Below are 20,854 nucleotides of genomic sequence, written 5' to 3'. Positions count from 1 at the left end.
TGTGTTATATAGTGGAGGATGACTTTGAACTCCTGATCCTCCTGCCTCCACCTTGGAAGGGCTGGGATTACAAACAGGCACTAACATGCCTGTTTTTATGCCATGCTTGAGACTGAACCCAGGATTTAGTACATGCTAAACAAGTGCTCTACCAACTGAGAAATGGTTCAGTCTACCTCCACAAACTGTTTACAATGAAAAATCTTTGAAATACAACAAGTTTTTGAATTTTATTTAAATGAAAAATGTGTTAACTACCACTTTTTTCTCTTGCCATATAGGATTCTAATAGTTATAATTATTAAGATTTGACATGAGATAACAAAAAACAAGCCAGGCAGTGGTGGAGCACGCCTTTAATCCCAGCACTTGGGAGGCAGAGGCAGGTAGATCTCTGAGTTGGAGGCCAGCCTGGTTTACAGAGCTAGTTCCAGGACAGCTAGGGCTACACAGAGAAACCCTGTCTTGAAAGAAAAAAAGCAAAACAAAACAATCAGACATTCCTTACTTGAACATTTTAGTAAAACTCAATACTCTCTTTTTAGAAGATTTATTTTATATGTATGAATGTGTTTGATTACATTTATGTATGTGTACCATGTGCATACCTGCTTCTTGTAGAGGCCAAGAGAGGGCATCATATACTGTGGAACTGGAGTTACAGATAGTTATGAATGTCTACATGGGTGCTAGAAACTGAACCAAGGCCCTCTGTAAGAGCAGCAAGAGCTCTTAACTTTGGAACCATCTCTCCAACCACAATTAATAGTCTTTTAAACAAATATACACTTTTATTAAGAATTTAAATAGGCTGAAATAATTGGAGAGGGCTTAGAAATTCAGGAAACCCACCATACTCACTCCCTCTCTTCCCAGTGGTCATGAAATGAACTTCATTATAGCTCCTACCATAATTCTTTACCTTATCACTGTCTCAACCAACCTTGAAACCTTCACAATTAGCAGGGTGTAGTGAGGGAGAGGCAGGTGGATCTCTGTGAGTTTGAAGTCAGCTTGGGCTACATAGTGACTTCCAGGACAGCAAGAGCTATATAATGAGACCTTGTTTCAAAACAAAAGAAAAAAGAAACCTTCATAATCTTGAGCCAAATTCTGGACTTGGTATTTGTTACAGTAACAGAAAACTAACATACAACAGTAATAGTACTGTTGCTTACAGTGTATATCAGTGTTACCACTTGGCCCTATAATCAGGGAGTCACAATAGCTCTTATATCTATAGAGGAAGCAATCACTTCTGAATTAGTTTCAATATATTGTATACGTTTTAATGCAACTTTATGTGACTAGCTGTCTTTCTCTGAATGAAATAACAACAATGTTCTTGATCATTGCTGTTCCAAAGGAAGCTCTATTCCCATTAAGTAAATGTAATGCCAATTTGCCTGATGAGAAACAGCAGAAAGATCTGAGGGTCTGTTAGTTTACACTGAAGTCTCACTGTGCAGCCCAGGCAAGCCTCAGACTCACAGCGACCCTCTGCTTCAACCTCCAGAGTTTGGGTGACAGGCTAGAGTCCCACTCATTTAAAATGGCGAGTCCCAGGATAGTTAGGGCTATACAGAAAATTCCTGTCCCAACCAAAATATAATAATAATGATAATAAATAGTGTGGCTTTCTGATGGTGGAGAACTCCTTATAAAACTTGCCTCTTACAAAGAATCTCCTTCATTCTTCTCCAGAGGGAGGAGAGGAAACACGGGAAGTGCCAGATGCAAGGCCCTGCTTCCTGCTTCATGGCTGTGAAATGCCACATGGTCTATAAAATCCCCATATATGCACAAACAGTAGTTTTGTGTGGGGGCTTCTCCAGGGTCTTCTGCCTGCCTAAAGGAGGAAAAGCAAGGCGTACAAAGGAGTGAGAAGAGGTCTCAATAAACATTTTTGATAATAAAATACATATACGTACGAGCCTGTGTGTATGCAAGCTGTGACATGTTTATGAAGGTCAGAGAATAACTTTCAGGAGCTGCTTCTCTTTTCCACCACAGGTCCTGGGAGTCATTCAGGTTAGCCTGGTATAGCAAGGGCTTTTTTTTTTTTTTTTTTTTTCAAGACAGGGTTTCTCTGTATTGCTTTGGAGCTTGTCCTGAAACTCTCTGTAGACCAGGCTGGCCTCAAACTCACAGAGATCCACCTGCTTCTGCCTCCCAAGTGCAGAGATTAAAGGCATGCACCACCACTGCTGGCCGAAGCAAGGACTTTTACTAGCTGAGCCATTTCTGATTCTGAGAATTCTGAGGTCCCACTTAAAAAGTGCAGTATTAAAACTGTCTTTCGGAGCTAGGGATGTAGCTTGGTAGCTCGGTTGGTAGAGTGCTTGCCTAGCATGTACAAGGGCCTATGTTTGATGCCTAGTAACAACAACAACAACAACAACAACAACACACACACACACAGAGGAAGCCCTGTCAGGGAGGGTTCCCCAGATCTCCTGGGACTTTGTGCCCTTGGAGGAACAGTGCTTTGAGAGCATGATCAGGGCAGACAGCTGTGGCATTTGGAGGACAGTACACAGTAAGTCTCACCCAGAACAGCACCAGGTGACTAATTAGTGCTAAAGTGAAATCCACCATTAGTTTTCTACGTCCATTACTCTGAATTCCAGTCACATCACCTCTGTAAGAGACATAATGCTCATATTTATGGAGTATGGTACAATAATTAAGCATATACTTTCAATACAAATTAACACATGAGTTCCATGAAGAGCTTCCAGTCCTCTGTTACTGGGTGAAGAACACTGGGGTTTTATGGCTTCAGAGTGTTTGAAAAGCCTAGGAAGAGCAACACTAAACAGAACAGACAGAATTGCACTGGCTAAGGCCTCCCTAGGAGGGTCTGTGCCTGCCCTTCCTAAGGGAAGAGGTTAACAGTGACATGTTCTAGGACCTTCACTTTCCTTCCTTCTTTTCTCCTTTTAGAGACAGTCTCTTGATGTATCCCCAACTGTCCTGGAACTCACTATGTAGAGTAAGCTGGCCTCTGGGATCCAGCTACCTCTGCCTCCCAAGTTCTGGCATGAAAGGCAGGTGCCACCATGGCTTGGAACCAGCATTTTGTGTCATAGTAGAGTACTTCAACTGGCCTTCCTTAATCAAACAGGGTGAAGATCTCACTGTGGTGAAGGGTGAGCATTCACAGTCCTCAGTGCCTGTGTCAGTGGGAACACTGTAAGAATCAAATGCCACGAGGTCAAAGGAGATTCACTTCACCTCAGGATTGTTTTGTATTGGTTAGCCTCAGTAAGGTTATACATTGTATAGAAGTGTTCCACCTTACCCTGCAGCACAAAAAATAAAAGACCCAGAGACAGATGTTGGGGTTCAAGCTTCAAGCTGAAGATCAGAAAAGCATCTACCTCAGCTCAGACCAAAGGGGCAACTTTGCTCCCGACTTCACCGCTCCTCAGATTCACTCAGACGGCTATGCTCTCCTCAGCATGGCTAGAGACTAACTCTCAGACTGAATGCCTCTCCGTTTATACCTCTCAAATCCTGCCTTTAAAGGTGTGAGCTCTGATTCACTGTCTGGTAGCCCAGGGTGGTCTTGGACTCAGAGATCCATCTGCCTTTCTCCTGAGTTCTGGGGTTAAAGGTGAGTGCCGCCACCACCAGGTCTCTGTAGCTTGAGGCTGGGTTTGTTTCCTGAATCCTCGGGAAAGCTTTGATAATTCATAAATAATCCCCCCCCAAATGCCACCCCCAAACTCATGACTAACCCAGAGTCTTAGAATGTGACCTTATTCAGAAATCAGGTCTTTGCAGACAGTCAAGATGCGATGCAGCTGACAATGACGGGCCTTACATCCAATGACTGCCTTTTTTAATAAGAAAGGGGAAGGAAAATTGCACACAGACGCTGGGAAAGCCGTGTAGCGATGGGACAGAGACTGGTGATGCAGCCTCAAGAAACGAGTGTGGAGGAGCACTAGGAGTCCCCAGAAAGGCTGGGAAAGACTCCCTGGAAACCCATGGTCCCTCTGACGCCGTGGGACTAGCCTTCTAGCCTCTAGACTCTGGAGGAATGAAGGCGTAAGATGCCCAGAACGTGGTCATTGGTGACAGCAGGCAGCTGTGAGGATGAATGCAGGCCCACAGGATGCCTGGCAGCAGCAAAGTTCGCAGAAACTGTGAAGTCTCCTTTGAACCACTGCCCTTTAGCCTTGTGCACCTTGCTCAAGAGCGAGACTGCCAGCTTACTCCATCCCTTTCCCAGCAGCCTGACTGGATCATGTAGGGGGAAGCACAGGTGACTTCACTTGTCTCCCCCTTGGGCAAAAGGACTCACTCTTGGGTGGCCATTCCCTCTGCATTGGTGACCACTGCACAAATGACAGGACAGCTGCTTATGACAAAGTCACCCCCACCCACTGTCTTTTACCCAGCGGCAATAGGCGTACTGGCTATTGTTGAGAAAGACAACATGCAGAATGTTCTGGAGCAAGGCCAGCTAGCTAGAAAATGGCATCAGAACTGAAGTGACAGGATAGGAGAGCCACGCTGTGGTGACCTTGCAAGGGAAAGAAACTGCTGTTTTTATCCAGACTTTTTATTTATTTACTTATTTATTTTGGTTAGAGGAGAACCTAAGCCCAGAAAGACAAGAGTGCAAATGTCTCCTCTGCTTCCAGATTCTCGGGAGGCAAAGAAATAGGAGGATCCATAGAGCCCAAGATGAGTTCAGTTCCAGGCTGCAGAGACGGCTCGGGAGGAAGAATTCTTGCCTAGAACGCAAGGAGCCTTGGGTTTGACCCTTGGCACCACGTAAGACTGGAGTGTACTGGCTCATGTCCACAATCCCAGCACTGGGGAGTGTTAGAAGCTCAAGTATTTCAGCCACAGCACAAGTTCAAGGCTAGCCTGGGTTTCTTTAGAGCCTGCTGCAAAAAGAAAAGAATCTTAGTCCCTTTCAGTTGAATGTGGTGACATAGGCTTGCAACCTCAGCACTCAGAAGGCTGATGGAGGAGTGCCACAAGTTCTAAGCCAGCCTGAGCTACATAGTAAAACTTGTTTCAAAGAGTCAACCTTCCTCCCAAAATGCTTTCAGTTTCTTATTAGTATAGGCTTCTGCTAATGGTAAAATGGCCTAAACAGAGAAAAGAGAAACAGAAAATTTTAAACAGGGACAAGCACAGTGTGGTGGCCCATGACCTTAATCAGGGCACTTAGGAAGTAGAGGCGAGTGGATCAGCCTGGTCTACATAGTGAGTTCCAGGACAATCAGGGCTCCATAGTAAGACCCTGACCAAAAAAAAAAAAAAAAAAAAAAAAAAAAAAGTGGGGGCAGAAATTAGGTACTTAAAAAAGTTTTTAATAATTTGTGATAGTGGTGTGTGCCACAGCACCTGTATGGAGATGAGAGGAAAACGGAAAACATGTGTTGGTTCACTCTTTCACAAGGGACCCAGGGATAGAACTCAGCTCCTCAGGCTTGGCAGCAGTTGCTTCTGTTCAGTGAACCATCTTGCTGGCCCAGTCCTCCCTCCCTCCCCCCTCCCCCTTTCCTTTCTCCCTCCCTCCCTTCCTTCTTTCCTTCCTCCTTCCTTTCTTCCTTCATCTTAGATTTTTCTCTAACATTGTAATAGTTGGTAATTCTAAGGGCAACTCTGGTATTGACAAAACTATATGAGTATTTGCACGAGTCATTTCTGATGGTACAAAGAGTAAAAGGTAGGGCTTGGAGAGGTTGCTTAGTGGCTAAGAGCACTTATTGCCCTTAGATGACCCAGGTTCCATTCCCAGCGCCCACATGGTGGATAACAACATTTGTAACTCCAGTTCCAGGGGATCCAATATCTTCTTCTGATTTCCAAGGGTGATAGGTATGCATGTAGTACATATAAATACATGAAAGCAAAATACTCGAACATAAAGTAAAAATAAATGAAAAAATATACAAACAAAACAAAACAAACAAAAAACCCAAAACTCTTAAACTACAACTCTGGTTCATACTGTTCATTCTGAATTATTTTCTGCAGCCAAATCAAGAATCCCAACTTCTCCAGAGTCTTTGAAAAGCCTGTCAGGCTGCTGTGTGAGGCTCTGTCTTGGGCTGCTGTGTGAGGCTCTGTCTTGGGCTGCTGTGCATGGCTGTGTCTTGGGCTGCTGTGTGTGGCTGTGTCTAAGGGCTGGTGTGTGCTGCTGTGTGTGTAGCTGTGTTTCAGGTTGCTGTGTGTGGCTATATATGGCTGTGTCTCAGCTTGTACCCCAGGCCACTGAAAAACCCAGGAAACAAGTTTCAAGTATATGACTTTAAATGTGATTTTTTTTTTTTTTTTTTTTTTTTTTTTGAGACACAGTCTCACTAAATAGCCTTGGCTGGCCTGGAACTCACTATGTAAAGCAGGCTGGACTTGAATCAAATGATTTTAAAAAGTACTTTATTAAGATTTATACTCTCCAGATTCTAGTACATCAACTTACAGGAGTAATTTGTATGCAGAAGACCCTATTCATCTTAGTATTTAGAAGTACTCACCCATGACAAAAAAAAAAAAAAAAAAAAAAAATTCCAGTAACCATCCTGATCACCAAGAAACCAAATTAAAAAACAAAACAAACAACTATATGGATAGCCATTTAAAACAATACAAACGATAAAGCAAATTTCTGACTTTTCATTCATTTTCATTTGATTTTAAGTCAAGGAATTTGTTTTCAAAAGAGCTTAGATTTACTTTATTAATTTCAAATTTTCAACTCAGCCACCTCCAAAAAGCTTGCTCCACCTCCTACTTGCTTTCTTCCTGCGAGTCCCTGGGACCCTCTAAAGTTAGCAGATGGACCTGTGGACAGCTGTGCCCTGGTCCCTGCAAGCCAATGTCCTATGGCCGTGAGTGACAGGAGCCTCCTCTCCAGGCCCTCTGCTTCCCATCATGCACCATTCACAGTCACCCCTTGTTCTCAACTCAGTGTCACCTTCTCTGCTCACTAGAACATATGAATCCTGATTGTCAGCTTTCTCCTCCACCTTCTGCTCAATAGGCCCAGTTTATGCGCTGGTTTCTCCCCCTTTGAGAGCTCTTGAGACCCAGATTGAATTTCCATGGACCCTGCATGCTTTACCATTATTTTTAGTTTTATTTTTGTTGTGCTGGGGATCAAACTCAGGACTGACGTAGGGCATGCTAGGTAAAACCATCACCGACCTACATTTTAACTCCTAAATATCTTACACCCCAGGTCAAGGTTGATTGCAATTTATGACTCATTTACTCTGTTACCTATTTCAATGCATGGGAAACCAAGGCATACAGCATTTTTGAAGCTCTGATGTCAGATTCAGATGTTTTCCATAAAAAGCAAAATGAAACACAGGATAAAACAAACAAGCAAACACCTCCCCCACAAAACCCCCACAGAAATAAAAGCAGAACATTTTGTGATACTGTATTCAGAACTCTGTATACTGTTTTCCCCCATCAAATTCCAAAGGGGACAATCACCTGCTGTGTGGTCATCAGACACTTCTATTAAAAGCACGTACACAGACCCACAGCCCATCCCCGGTGAGAGGAAAACCAAGCCTTGCACAAATTGTGCTCTGCTGGGGCTCAGTGTCTCTAAATCCACGCATCACTGGGCACAGTCATCACCAGGAGGGTCCTTCAGGCAAAGACGGCGGCTGAACACCAGGTCTCTTTTGAGCTCCTTCTGCAGCAACATTTACTCAGTCTTTTAAGTAACAAGTCATTAAACATGCTTCAAGCATCATAATGCTTGCCTGCTGGCTGCTAGGCTGAGCACACTAAGTAAATAGATTGTAAGAAATGGTTCACCTTGTTACTGTAGTTAGATTTGAACAGTGCTTCTAAACTCCCACCTAACTGTGAGTATCAGTCTGGAGTCCAGTTACTCATCTTTTCACTTTAGTACTGGAATATCTGAGGGAGGAAAAAAGAGAAGAGTTATGAACAGCACAAAACTCTCTCAGGTTAAAAAACAAGGTTCTTGGAGGCCAGAGGATCTGGAGTTCAAGGCCAACTTGGGCTATGTGAGACCCTGTCTACAAAAAAGGTGGAGAGTGGTGGAGGTGAGCTGGTGCGATGACTCAGGTGGTAAGGGCTCCTAGCCTGACAGCCTGGTTCCAAGGTGAGAGGCTCAACATGATGGAGTCTGTTCTTTCCCACCCTGTATGCCCTAGGGATCAAACTCATGTAACAAGGGTCTTTACCCATGGAACTGAGGCATCTCGCCAACTGTTTTTAGAGACAGGGTCTCATGTAGCCCTGGCTTGGAACTTAATGTGTTGCTGATGCTGGGCTTGAACTCCAGGTCTCTTTCTTGTTCCCATCTTCCAGGTGCTGGGACAGGTATAAAGTCAGAGTTTAATATTTGCTTATAAAGAAAACACAGGAGCTACTTTGTGGAGTTCAGAGAGTTGAAATTATAGGTGAAAGATACTAAGAACGAAATTCGCAACTCAATAAGTACACATGGGAAAGTGGGGAGAGGTTCTATTTTTATTTTGCTCTTCTCTTCACCCTCCCCTCCTGCCTCCGGCTCCCCTTCTCTCTTGTGCTGGAGACCTCCTGGGTAACCAAGCACTTTGCCACTGAGCTGCATCTCCAACCCAAGTTTCTTTGCTCTCTCTACATCTGTCTCAGCATCTGCACACGGTCCTAACTTCCAAGGCTGCACAAAACTATGCTGATGGCATAGTTCACTGTTGCTCTCTTTCTTTTAAGGTTTAATTTTAATTATGTGTTTGTGCATGGGTGTTTGTATGTGCATGTATGTGCCTGTGGATTTCAGATTCCCTGGAGCTAGAGTTACAGGCATCAAGGGCCAGAAATTAAACTCTGGGAGAATGGCACACACTCTTAACCACTGAGATTTCTCTGCTTTCCCACCTCCTCTTTTCTTTTGCTTTTTGAGACAGGGACTCATATAGCTCAGGCTATCCTCAAACTTGCTATGTAACCTAGCTCCTGATCCTCCTGCATCAATTCTCAAGTACTAGGATGATAGCCATGTGTTGTCAGGCCTTATAGAGCTCTCTCTCTCTCTCTCTCTCTCTCTCTCTCTCTCTCTCTCTCTCTCTCTCTCTCTCTGTGTGTGTGTGTGTGTGTGTGTGTAATATGCAATCCAATGAGTGAGCTGGGATGGTGGCGCATGCCTTTAACCCCAGCACTCTGGAAGCAGAGGCAGGCTGCTCTTGTGAGTTCCAGGCCAGCCATAGATACATAATGAGAACCTGTCTCAAAAAGAAAGAAAGCACAATCAGTGCTCTTAACCACTGAGCCATCTCTCCAGCCCTTTCACCTTGTCTTTCCCCAAACAGAATCTCTCACTGAATGCAGAGTTTCCATTTTGGCATCCCCAGTTCTGAGTTCATAGACACCACCACTCTTAACATGGGTACTAGGGATTCAAACTCAGATTTTTATGCTTGTGTATATAGCAAGCATCTCACCCACTGAGCAGTCTCCTTAGCCTCCCAGAATTTGTTTTCTGACAATGACAACATATTTCATATCAGGGAACCTCAGTGCCACTCTCCAAAGCCTTTGGTCAGCAGCACAAAATTGATGTAGCTTAACCCCGCTCCCCCAATACAAACAGGTGACTTTTGTAGGTGACAGCAGTGAGTTAGTCAGAATAACAAAGCCTAGCAGGTTTGACTTCAGTTTGCTTTTAAGTTGCAAGTATCTCACACAAATCAGAGAACAGAATGTTTAAAATGTCTTCATCTACTATATTCTCGTTTTTTATTTTATTTAAAAAGAAAAACTGCTGAGTTGACGATGGTCTCCTAACTGGCGTCATTATTCAAGGCCATGAATGCTTAATGTGGTAACTTAAAATGTCGGCTGAGATACAGTGATCTGACTGGACACTTGCATAAATCTGGGACTACATGGGACATACTTTGAAAACCCCCTTTCCCTCTCTTAGAGTGATTATCATTTAATTTAACAATCTTACCTCTTAGGAAATGATAGCAGCTTAAGCTATAGGTATAGACCAAGGTTTAAATGTCTTCGGGTCATCTCTTGGGATCTAAGGGGAAGAAAAGAAATTTAAAAAGCAAAATGTAACATGTGTACTGGAATGTATATGCTACTACAACATTTGACTAGAGAAACCATACTAAATCTTTATTTATGTTTATTTATTTCTTTGAGACAGGTTCTCACTATGTGCCTGTGGCTGGCCTAGAACTCTATATAGATCAGGGTAGCTTGGAACCTACAGAGATCTGCCTGTCTCTGCCCTCTAAGTGCTTGGATTAAAGGTGACCACCTCCACACCTGGCTGTATCAAACCTTAAAGTTTCAAAAACTTCTCATAAGAGAAGGCAGGGTTTTTCTGGTTCTTGGGGAAACTCACATTCCTTTCAAATGATACTTTTTTTCCAGCATCAGGCTTGACACAACTAAGTTAAAAGGCCAGCATCAAATGACAACTCCCCCATCTCTCTGTGGTTTTTGAGACAAGATTTCTCTGTTTAGCCCTGGCTGTACTGGAACTCACTCTGTAGACCAGGCTGGCCTCAAACTCAGAAATATGCCTGTCTCTGCCTCCTGAGTGCTGGGATTAACTTTAAAAGGCTAACAGTGCTTCCTTTTTTAGTCTGGAACTAAATCGCCCCACTCTCATCTTGGCTGATAACTATCCTTTGCCTCCTGCCTGAGCCACCGTCCCCTCTTCTTGTCTTTATTCTGGACTTGGCTGACTCGTGATAACTCTGATCAAAGCAAGGCATTCACTGCAGAGGTCAAGGCCAAACTACTTCTTAGATAATATCTGGGGCCCAGCTTCTGTGGGATAATCCTTCTGTACAATGTAAGTATGCATTGCCCTCATTGGTTAATAAAGAAGCTGATTTGGCCTATATCAAGGCAGAATAAGGCTAGGAGGGAAAGCAAAACAGAGAAGAGGGCTGGAGTTGAGAGAGATGTGAGCCAGCCATTAGAGGAACAAGACATGCTAGAGAACAGGTAAAGCCACAAAGCCATGTGGCAAAATGTAGATTAATAGAAATGGGCTTATTTAAGTTGTAAGATTATTTAGTTAGTTAGTAATTAGTTATTTAGTTAGTAATAAGCCTGAATAATTGGCCAAACATTTTGTAATCAATATAAGCTTTTGTGTGATTATTTGGAACTGGGTGGCCAGGACAAAATAAAAACTCTGCCTCTGTTTACACCAGTCTCTTGTTTAGTGGTCCAGCATCTTTGCTAGTTGCCATCAGTTAAATTCATGGAAATTGTATGCTTGGATTCATCATCACCATCATTGTGCAATAAGGATCAACTCAGCAGGTCTGGGCTATCCAAATCCTACATATTCCAAAGAAAGATTTGGTCTTTGTAGTTTCTTGGAGAGAACCCCTAAATCTTTGGTATATCCCACCTGATACTATCTCTGGAGCAAGGTCAGCTATGAGAGTCATTTCTTGCTCGTGCCACTGACTCCCAATAAAAACTGGACTCTGATGAGATGGCTCAGGGGGTAAAGGATGACCCCTACAAGCATGCACCTATATACATAAATATGGGGGAAAAACCCACACAGGAAGGTGAGGAAAGAGAATCTGATAGACAGTGAAGTCTGAAAGGCTGAAAGGTCTTGTGCAAAGGATGCAAAATTATTCTATCAGAGAAACAAATTAGCCAAGAGGAAGGCTGGACACCCAGGATGTACTAGATCTAACCACTTGTACAGGCACAGAGACACTCCATAGTGTTCATAATACACATGTAAGTTGTATGTAGAATTACATGTAATGGCATATGCCTTTAGAAGTGTATCCTTACTATATTCCTATGGCAATGTATTATGATAAAAAAGATCTCTTACATTCTGCAGGAACTCACATCCAGAGTTAATACTTCTTGAAGTCACTTAAGACTTAGGACCCTATTGTGGACTCAGCCTGTTTGTTTGTTTCATCCACTTCTAAGAGAACAACATAACAATCAACCTGACCTTCCATTTCCCATGTAGTCACCTTTTACAAGCTAAGCTAATACATAACTTTAATCTTGAGTTCTGTGCTCTTCCATGCCTCTGACTTAGACTAATGAATGTGTATTCTGTATGAAAGCAGCCAGTACAGAAGGTGAAAGTGATTTTCTAAAATGAATAGCCACCATAAATGTTGAACACAGCATTTATGGGTATCGGTTGATAAGCAGTGATGTCTGCTATTTGGTCATTTAGGGTCATCTGGAGTCAGTGACTTCACCGCTTACAAAACTCAGTTAAAGATTTCTATAAAATATCTTTTGTTCCTTCGGAATCATGTGATACTTTCTGTGCCATTCAGTAAAAGAGAACAAAACCCTTTGTTAGAGGTAGACAGACACACAGACATAGAGACCTTTACCTGCTAAGCCATCCCATCAGCCCCTCAAGGGACTTCTCCCAATGGGTGCCTTTATTTCACACAAGATGCTGATGCTGACTTGAGCTGTTGGGGAAATGTCAGCGGAGCACAGGAGACAGGTGGACTTGCTGAGTTAGGACAAGTGCCCCACCAGGACAGCACACTTCAAGGTCATCTTCAGTGAGACCAAGGCCAGCAGGAACTAAATGAGAGCCAATGCACTCAGTGGCCTCTGGTGTGGACCACATCAACGGTTCTTTAGGTGTTCATCTCAGGGTAGGGCCCTTTCCTTTTTATCTGAGACAGCATCTTATGTAGCCCAGGCTTGCCTCCAACTCATATGGCTGAGGGTGATCTTAACCTTCTGATCCTCTTGTCAACAGGACATTTTTTAGATTAAAAAAAAAAAAAATCCATTTGGGCTGGAGAAATGGCCCAGAGGTTAAGAGCACTGGCTACTCTTCCAGAGGACCTAGTTCAATTCCCAGCAACCACATGGTGGCTCACAACCATCTATAATGAGATCTGGTGCCCTCTTCAGTGTGTAGACATATGTGTAAGCAGAACACTGTGTATATAATAAATAAATAAAATTTAAAACATCCATTAAATAACAGCACTAGAGGGTGGGATGCAGGTCAGACAGAAAGTACACCTAATCTGTGTGAAGACCTGCACCCCATTGCTGGCACTACAAAAACACACCACACCATCACCACCACAACCACCAAAACGATGCCAGGCAAGACAGACTCAGTAGTAGGATGACTGCTGTGTCTTGTCACCGGGAAATCCAGTCCCTGCATCCTGGATATCTGTGTTTAAAGCAGAACCAGTTTTACAAGCTAAGTATCAAAGCTCTTACAAGATAGCAAAAGGGGCAGGAGAGGGACGTGGTGAGCAATGAGTCCGTGTGCTTACATGTACACGCACGTGTCTCAGGAGAGTAGCTTCAGTACTTGGGGGCAACTCTGCCTGAGAAATCTGTAGGGATCATGCAGTCCGCTCTGTTCTCTGGCTCGAAGAATCCATAGACTGAGACTAAGGCCCTGCCAATCATCTGTGGCTAAGACTGTAGCTGAACATGCTGGAGGCTGCATGTTTCTACTTGTTGCAGTATATGCACCCTAGGAAATGGAATGCAGTCCTATGGGACTGGCAGTACCAACTCCTCTAGTGCAGAGAAATATAGCATGAGGGTCCAGCACACTTCATCTTGAGCAATAGTATAGGTAGATGGGGCATTAGGCAGGGCATTGTGTTCTCACCCGCCTCTCTCCTCTGCCATCTGGGCGGAGGGGGCTCCCTTTAGTGAACCAAGCAGGTCCATTTACTGTTACTGTCACTGAGTCTGGGCATCATGAGAAAAAAGCAGGCAGAGGATGGCGAGAGAGCAAATACTGTAGAGGAAGGGAGTCGGTACCTGGAGACCCCCTTAGGTCTGCAGGTGAAAAGTAAGCCTTCAGGACCCAGGCCAGTCTCTCACACAGTAGTAGGTTTGTCCGTCTTCCAGTGGCGGACCTGGCTGTTGCAGTGGAGAATACCCTGAGAAGGGAAGGACTTCCCTGTCTGGTGCTGGGGCGGCTCCTCCATGAGTCAGCAAGGTCAAGGCTGCCATTCAAACCTCGTGTGAACTAAAAACCTATTTGCAAACTTGTTTCTGGGCTGGGCTTTTGATTTTTATCTTTCTGGAAATGGAAGCAACTTGCTAATTGACTTTTCTTGTGTTTCTACTGTGTCCTCCTATAGACCTCATCTCTTCCTCCTCCCCTTCCTCCTCCTTCCTTTTTTCTTTTCCCTGATGCTGGGGTTGAATTTAGGGCTTTGTGAGCCTGGGCAAGCCCACTCCTCACCCTTAATCCTCACACAGATCACAGTTTTGAAGCTATTTATTTTTTTCCCCTGCTGGTAATAACAAGTTCCTAAGTTTTTTTTGTTTGTTTTTGTTTTGTTCGAAGCAGGGTTTCTCTGTGTAGCCCTGGCTGTCATGGAACTCACTCTGCAAACTAGGCTGGCCTCGAATTCACAGAGATCCTCTTGCCTCTGCCTCCCCAGCAGTGGGATTAAAGATGTGTGTCACTACTGCCCTGCAGGTTCCAAGTTTTTGTTTCTTTCCGTTTTTGAAACAGGATGCTATATTGGAATTCACTATGTTGACCAGGCTGGCCTCAAACTCACAGAGATCCACTTGCCTCTGCCTCCCAAGTGTTGGGAATAAAGGCATGTACCATCACACTAGGTTTATTTTTGAATGTATCTTATCACAGATTCCTCAAGGTAGCATTTTTTTTCCTTTAATTTATAAGGACATGAAATCCTTCCCGTCTAAATTGGAACAACTTTTCTTTTTTTAAGGCTGGCAAGATGGTTTAGCAGGTCAATCCCTGGAACCTATGGAAAGAATTAAGTCCTGATAGTTGTCCTTTGACAGACGGACACACACACACACATACACACACACACACACACACACACACACACACACACACACACACAGAGAGAGAGAGAGAGAATAGAGAATGTTAATTTAAAAAAATCTCATTTTAAAACAAAAAAATTAATCCTGTTCCTAAGAAGTATTAATTTGAACCTTTGTATTATGTCTTTCTTTTTATATGTTTAAGAGAATTATTTTCTTGTGGAATTGTAAATGATTACTCAAAACACATTTTTCTTTTTCCCATCACCAAAAAGGAAATGGCATAGAGATAACACCTCCTGTTGTGCCAGGCAACTCAGAACCACTCAGGACTCAACAAACCAAGTTCTGTGAAGGCTGGTGAGAAGGCTTATTGGGTAAAGGCACATGCAGCCAATGCCTGTGACCCAAGTTCCATCCCTGGGACCCACAGGGTGAAGGGATACCACTTCCAGCATGCACACACAAAACAAGCATCAAAACAAAACACAAACAAAAGCCTTGAAAAGCAAAACTCTGTATAATAAAAGTTTACTCAATGGGATTTTTGTTTCAGTAAAAAAAAATGTCTAGTTTACTGGTGAGACTGTGGCTTTTAGTTGTAAGTTGCTGTGTGATCTGGCCTCAGCTGGTCAGCTAACTTGGTTTAATGTGGAAATACTTTTTCAGCCTCATAGGAGAGGCATGTTTTGAAGGTCAGTCACAGTTATGGGTATTTAGGGAAAAACTTAACTCTAGTGTTTACAGAGTGCCTTGTATTTACACAGTATTTTAATGTGCATTATTTCCTTTAGTTCCAAGGGAAAAGTACTGAATGTTTTACCATCATTTCTGTTTAAGAAAATGATCCAGGTAAGTTGTTATTTCTGTAATGGCGAGGAAGAGGTTACCAAATAAGGAGGTCCTGAACTTTCCAAGTTTCCCCTTCTAAGACAGACTGCCATCTCTCTTTTTAGTCATCAGAACAAGCTATATTTTTTTTTTTATTTCAGAATTCAAAGGTCAAACACAAAGCCTGCTAGTATTATGCTCTATGCACACGAGGGTGCAGGGGCCCACAGAGACCAGAAGAAAGTGTGTATCTCTTGGAGCTGGTATTACAGGTGGTGGTGACCCACCTGTGGGTTCTCAGGAATACAAGCACTTTTAACCCTTGAGTCACCTCATCCTTCCCCCTTTCCTGCCCTTCCCTTCCCTCCCCGTCCCTTCCCTGCCCTCCCCTGTCCTCCCTTCCCCTCCTCTTCCCTCCCCTCCCCTTCCCTCCCCTCCCCTTCCCTCCCCTGCCCTCCCCTGCCCTTCCCTTCCCTGCCCTTCACTCCCCTGCCCTTCCCTCCCCTTCCCTTCTCTTCCCTCCCCTCCCCTCCCCTGCCCTTCCCTGCCCTTCGCTCCCCTCCCCTTCCCTCCCCTTCCCTCCCCTTCCCTCCCCTCCCCTCCCCTCCCCTCCCCTGCCCTCCCCTGCCCTCCCCTTCCCTTCCCTCTCCTTCCCTTCCCTTCTCTTCCCTCCCCTCCCCTCCCCTTCCCTGCCCTCCCCTCCCCTGCCCTGCCCTGCTCTGCCCTGCCCTCCCCTCCCCTGCTCTGCCCTCTCCTCCCCTCCCCTGCCCTGCCTTCCCTTTCCTCTTTTCTTGTTTTTTTTTTTTTTTTTTTTTTTTTGAGACAGGGGTTCTCTGTGGTTTTGGAGACTTTCCTGGAACTAGCTCTTGTAGACCAGGCTGGTCTTGAACTCACAGAGCTCCACCTGCCTCTGCCTCCCGAGAGTGCTGGTATTAAAGGTGTGCACCACCACCACCGCCTGGCCTCATTTTCTTTTTGATATAGGGTCCTGCTATGTAGCTCCGGCTAGTCTGAAACTCACTGGGTCCAATAGGCTGGACTTGAACTTGAAATAAGCCTCCTGTCTATGCCTTCGGAATGAAAACAAAAATTATTCATTTTAGCCATGGTTACAATATTGTGTGTCCATATGAATCATTATATATATCCTTAACTTTTAATTTTTTTTTCTTCTGTCTGTGCTGGACACCAAACCCCAAGGCTTTATATATGCTAAGCAAAGATGCTACTATTGAACTACAGCCCCAGCTTTAGATCAGCATATATCCTTCAAGTAAAATAGACTGTGGTCAACAGTCTAGCATGGTGGCACAGGCCTGTAATCCCAGCACTTGGAAGGTTGAGGCAGGAGGACCAAGAGTTCAAAGTTATCCTGGACTACATAGCAAATGTGAGGTCAGATTGGGCTGCATGAGATGTTGCCCATGTAGAGCAGGCTTTCTCACACAATCCTGCTGTGTAAACTCTGTTTCCATAGACTTCTGTTTACTCCCCTGACAGGAACGCCTCTGCCTCCCCAACATATGTTTGCTGCTTTGTGTGTGTTTCCTGCCCAGCCCTCCAGGGCTTTATGCCAAGAGTCCCCATCCTGCTGTGAGGCCTTCTGCATCCTGAGCTGATCTGGTGATGGTGATGAGAAATACTCTGTATGTGTTTCATTGTTTCTCTGTCCTTGATTTGAATTCTGAGCTATCTGAAATAAAAGCTTCTCAGAATGCCAGGAAAGGGATCTGGCACAGCAGAGCCTTGAGTATATATATAAGTACACACACACACACACACACACACACACACGCACGCACGCACGCACGCACGCACGCACCACGCACGCACGCACGCATGCACACATGTGCACATAGCCATTCCATGTATATAAATTCCATACATATACATACATCATGCACATACATATATATACACACACATCTCACACAATTTGTTTTTTAAAACAGGGTCTCTTTAAAAAAACAAACAAACAAACAAACAAAAAAAAACCCCAAAAAACAGGGTATCACTATGTAGCTCAGGCTGGCCTGAAATTCATGATCTTCCTGCTTCAGCTTCCCAAAGGCTGGTGTCACAAATATGTACCCACTGCTATTTTCCACTGGATAGAGGGGCATTCACATTCCCTGCAGAAGATTATTTTTGTGTGTTTCTGGTCTTCCATCACTGCCCTCTTTGCTCTCCTTGGGACACTTCACTCAAGACTGGCTTTCCTCTTGGCGGATGATCAGCTAAGAGGGTGTGGTGGTTTGAGTAGAAATGGCCCAGTAGGCTCATATATTTGAGTGCTTAGTCATCAGGGAGTGGCACTGCTTAGAATGATTGGGAGGTGTGGCCTTGCTGGAGGAGGTAAGTCACTAGGGGTGGACTTCAATTAATGTCCTATTGCTGTGAAGAGACACCATGACCACAGCAACTCTTATAAAGAAAAACATTAAATTGGGGCTGGCTTACAGTTCAGAGACTTAGTCCACTATCACCATGGCAACATGCAGGCAGACACGGTGCTGGAGAAGGAGCTGAGAGTTGTACATCTGGAGCCACAGGCAGCAGGAGGAGAGAGAGACAGAGACAGAGAGAGAGAGACAGAGACAGAAAGAGACAGACAAACAGACTGGCTTGAGCATCTGAAACCTCAAAGCCCACACTTCCAACACGACCATAGCTCCTAATAGTGCTAGTCTCTGGTGACCAAGCATCCAAATCTATGAGTTTATGGGGGTTATTCTTATTCAAACCACCACTGAATCCCAAGCCAGGCCCAGTGCCTCTCTCTCTTCCTGCTGCCTGTGGATCCAGATGTAGAACTCTTGCTCCTTCTTCAGCACCATGTCGGCCTGCATGCTACCATGCTTCCTGCCATGACTATTAACAAAGTAACTCTGGGGTCCCTCAAGTTTTATCGGAGATTGGCCAATATTTTTATTCTTTCAAATATTCATGAGGTCAGTGGAATGGGGTAACCACAGGGAACAAATAGTTGCACTCCGCATGGTCTGAGCCACCTTGTGAGCAGTGGGCTTATTGCTTGTAGGATAACACTCTTCCCTACCCTAGTATTGTTATTCCAGCTATACCTAGATGATGAGTTAGTAGCTTGAGTACACTGGGGACGATATGTTCCTTTTTAGTGTTAATAAGGAATTTTGAGTGACAGTTCATGGGGAAAGTACCTTCTCAACTCAGATTTCTAGGAACGAGGGCTCAGAAGAATCCCAACAATACCACTCAAATCCTTTCAAGAGTTCGTATCTAGGGTGTGCCTATTCTGGAAAATGGGTTTACAAATAAGATATGCTGAGCATGTGAGTATATATATAAAGTAGAACCAGGTTAAATTGTATTCACAGGAGCTGGCGGGGAGGGGAATCCCTAGCACCTGTGCAAAAGGCCAGGTGCAGCAGTGTGCATGTGATCTCAGCACCGGAAGGTGGGGACACCTGGGGCTTACTGGTCCAGTGCAGCAGTGAGCACTGTGACCTTGGCACGGGGAGGTGGGGACAGGAGGGTCTCTGGGGGCTTACTGGCCAGCCAGTCCAGCTGATCAGAGAGCTCCAGGTCCAGCTAGGGAATTTTATTTAAAATAATGATAATAATAGTAACAACAATAATAGTGATGGTGATGGGGTCTAGAGAGATGGGTCAACAGTTCAGAGCACTTGCTGCTCTTTCAGGGGACCAGAATTTAGTTTCCAGAGTCTGTGTCAGGGGTCTCACAGGTTCACAACTGCCTGTAGCTCCAGCTCCTAGGGAGTCAATGCTCTTTTCTGGCTCTGTTGGCCCCTGCTCATATCTGTACACACAGGCAGGCACATATGTGCAAACACATGCAAAAGCTAACTAACTAACTAAATAAATAAATAAATTCTAGAAATGTAAAATGGAGATCAATCAAGAGACAAACCCAGTATCACTATCAGCCTTTGGTCTCTATATACACAAACACATGAGAGCACACATGACCACACGCACATACTCATATATATATATATATATATATATATATATAGTTATAGTTTTTTCTAGTTGAAAAGATTATGATTCTAATTTTTCCCAAAGTGAACATTGAATGAAAGAAAGAAAAAGGAGAGGATAAGGCTGCTCCTAGGTGTGGTGGAGGAGAAAGTTTATTGTAGATAAACTATAGGTAGAGGCAGGGACATCTGGGAGAGTTCAGAGTGGACGTGACTAGACTGAGCTGGACCATGTGGGCAGAGGGAGAGAGGAAGGAAGAGAAAAGAGAGGAGAACCAGGTCAGCAGTCAGGAGACCAAAGGTACAAAGGGCAGGTCACTGAAATGTCTGGGTTATATAGGAGGAGCCTCTGGGGGAAGGGCAGCCCAGCCCCTGGACTGGAGAGTTCAGAGTAAGGGGCAGGGTATGCCACCATAGCCTGTAGCAGAGAAGAACTAAGGATGTTGGGTGCTGGGAGAACCTAGTAACCAGATCTGCTTTGATGTGTTAAATAGGCACTAGAGCCATTTGTCCAGGGTTTGAAACTTAACAGGCATGTGTTACTTCTACATTTATTTGTTTTATTTATTTGACAGTGTCTCACTATGTAGATCTGACTATTGTGGAACCCACCAAGTAGACCAGGCTGGCCTGGAACTTATAAGCCTGCCTCTCCCTCCCTAGTGCTAAGATTAAAGGTGTGCTACTTTTATAAAGACAACATGTAAAATTCTATTAAAATAAGCCTTATAATATCAAGTATAGGTTCTGCCACAAGGTGATGTTTAGGAACCACTTACGAATGTTTTAGAAAATTTGAGACTGCTCTCGCATGGACAGAGACTAGTGTCCACGAGGACATTTTGACAAGGTCTCAACTGGCCGAAAATGCTGTCTCACCCCATGTGCCTCAGAGCCCAGCTGCCTCATCCTGAATAGTGAGTAAGCTAAATGATTCACTTCTTCCCACTGTGACAGCTTTGCCAAACTACCAGAATGCTAAAAACAGTCTAGGTCTGTGGAAATGCCGGAGTCGGTTCCCCAGGAGCCAGGCTGTCGGAAGGCTGGAGAGTGTGAGCCAGCTTCGGGTGGGCAGGAAGACTCACGGGAGCTCTTATGTGAGTGTAGCTTCCTCACTCCAGAAACGGGATCCCGATCATTGTAAAATGGGACTGAGAATACTGTTTGAAGGTCACATATGGTTAAGCTTTTGGGTACAGTGGCCGTGTGGTCAGGGCAATGCTACGCAGGAGCCCTGGGGTGCAGCGAGTCAGGTCCCTGCC

At 44.3% G+C, this 20,854-nt stretch overlaps 1 protein-coding gene across 1 annotated transcript in view; it reads right to left on the bottom strand.

Annotated features, from left to right (window-relative positions):
* Positions 1–9,952: 9,952 nt before the first annotated feature.
* The window catches only part of LOC127226530 (aldehyde oxidase 2), an 80,906-nt gene continuing 70,004 nt past the window's right edge, over positions 9,953–20,854 (bottom strand). The window contains exon 35 of the mRNA XM_051190635.1: positions 9,953–10,030. Coding sequence (XP_051046592.1) covers positions 9,977–10,030 — 54 coding nt within the window. The 3' untranslated portion in view covers positions 9,953–9,976. The remainder of the gene's footprint in view (positions 10,031–20,854) is intronic.

The sequence above is a fragment of the Phodopus roborovskii genome, unplaced genomic scaffold, assembly GCF_943737965.1.
Source record: "Phodopus roborovskii unplaced genomic scaffold, PHOROB, whole genome shotgun sequence".
NCBI classification, from domain to species: Eukaryota; Metazoa; Chordata; class Mammalia; order Rodentia; family Cricetidae; genus Phodopus; species Phodopus roborovskii.
This window is presented reverse-complemented; position numbering and strand designations above follow the sequence as displayed.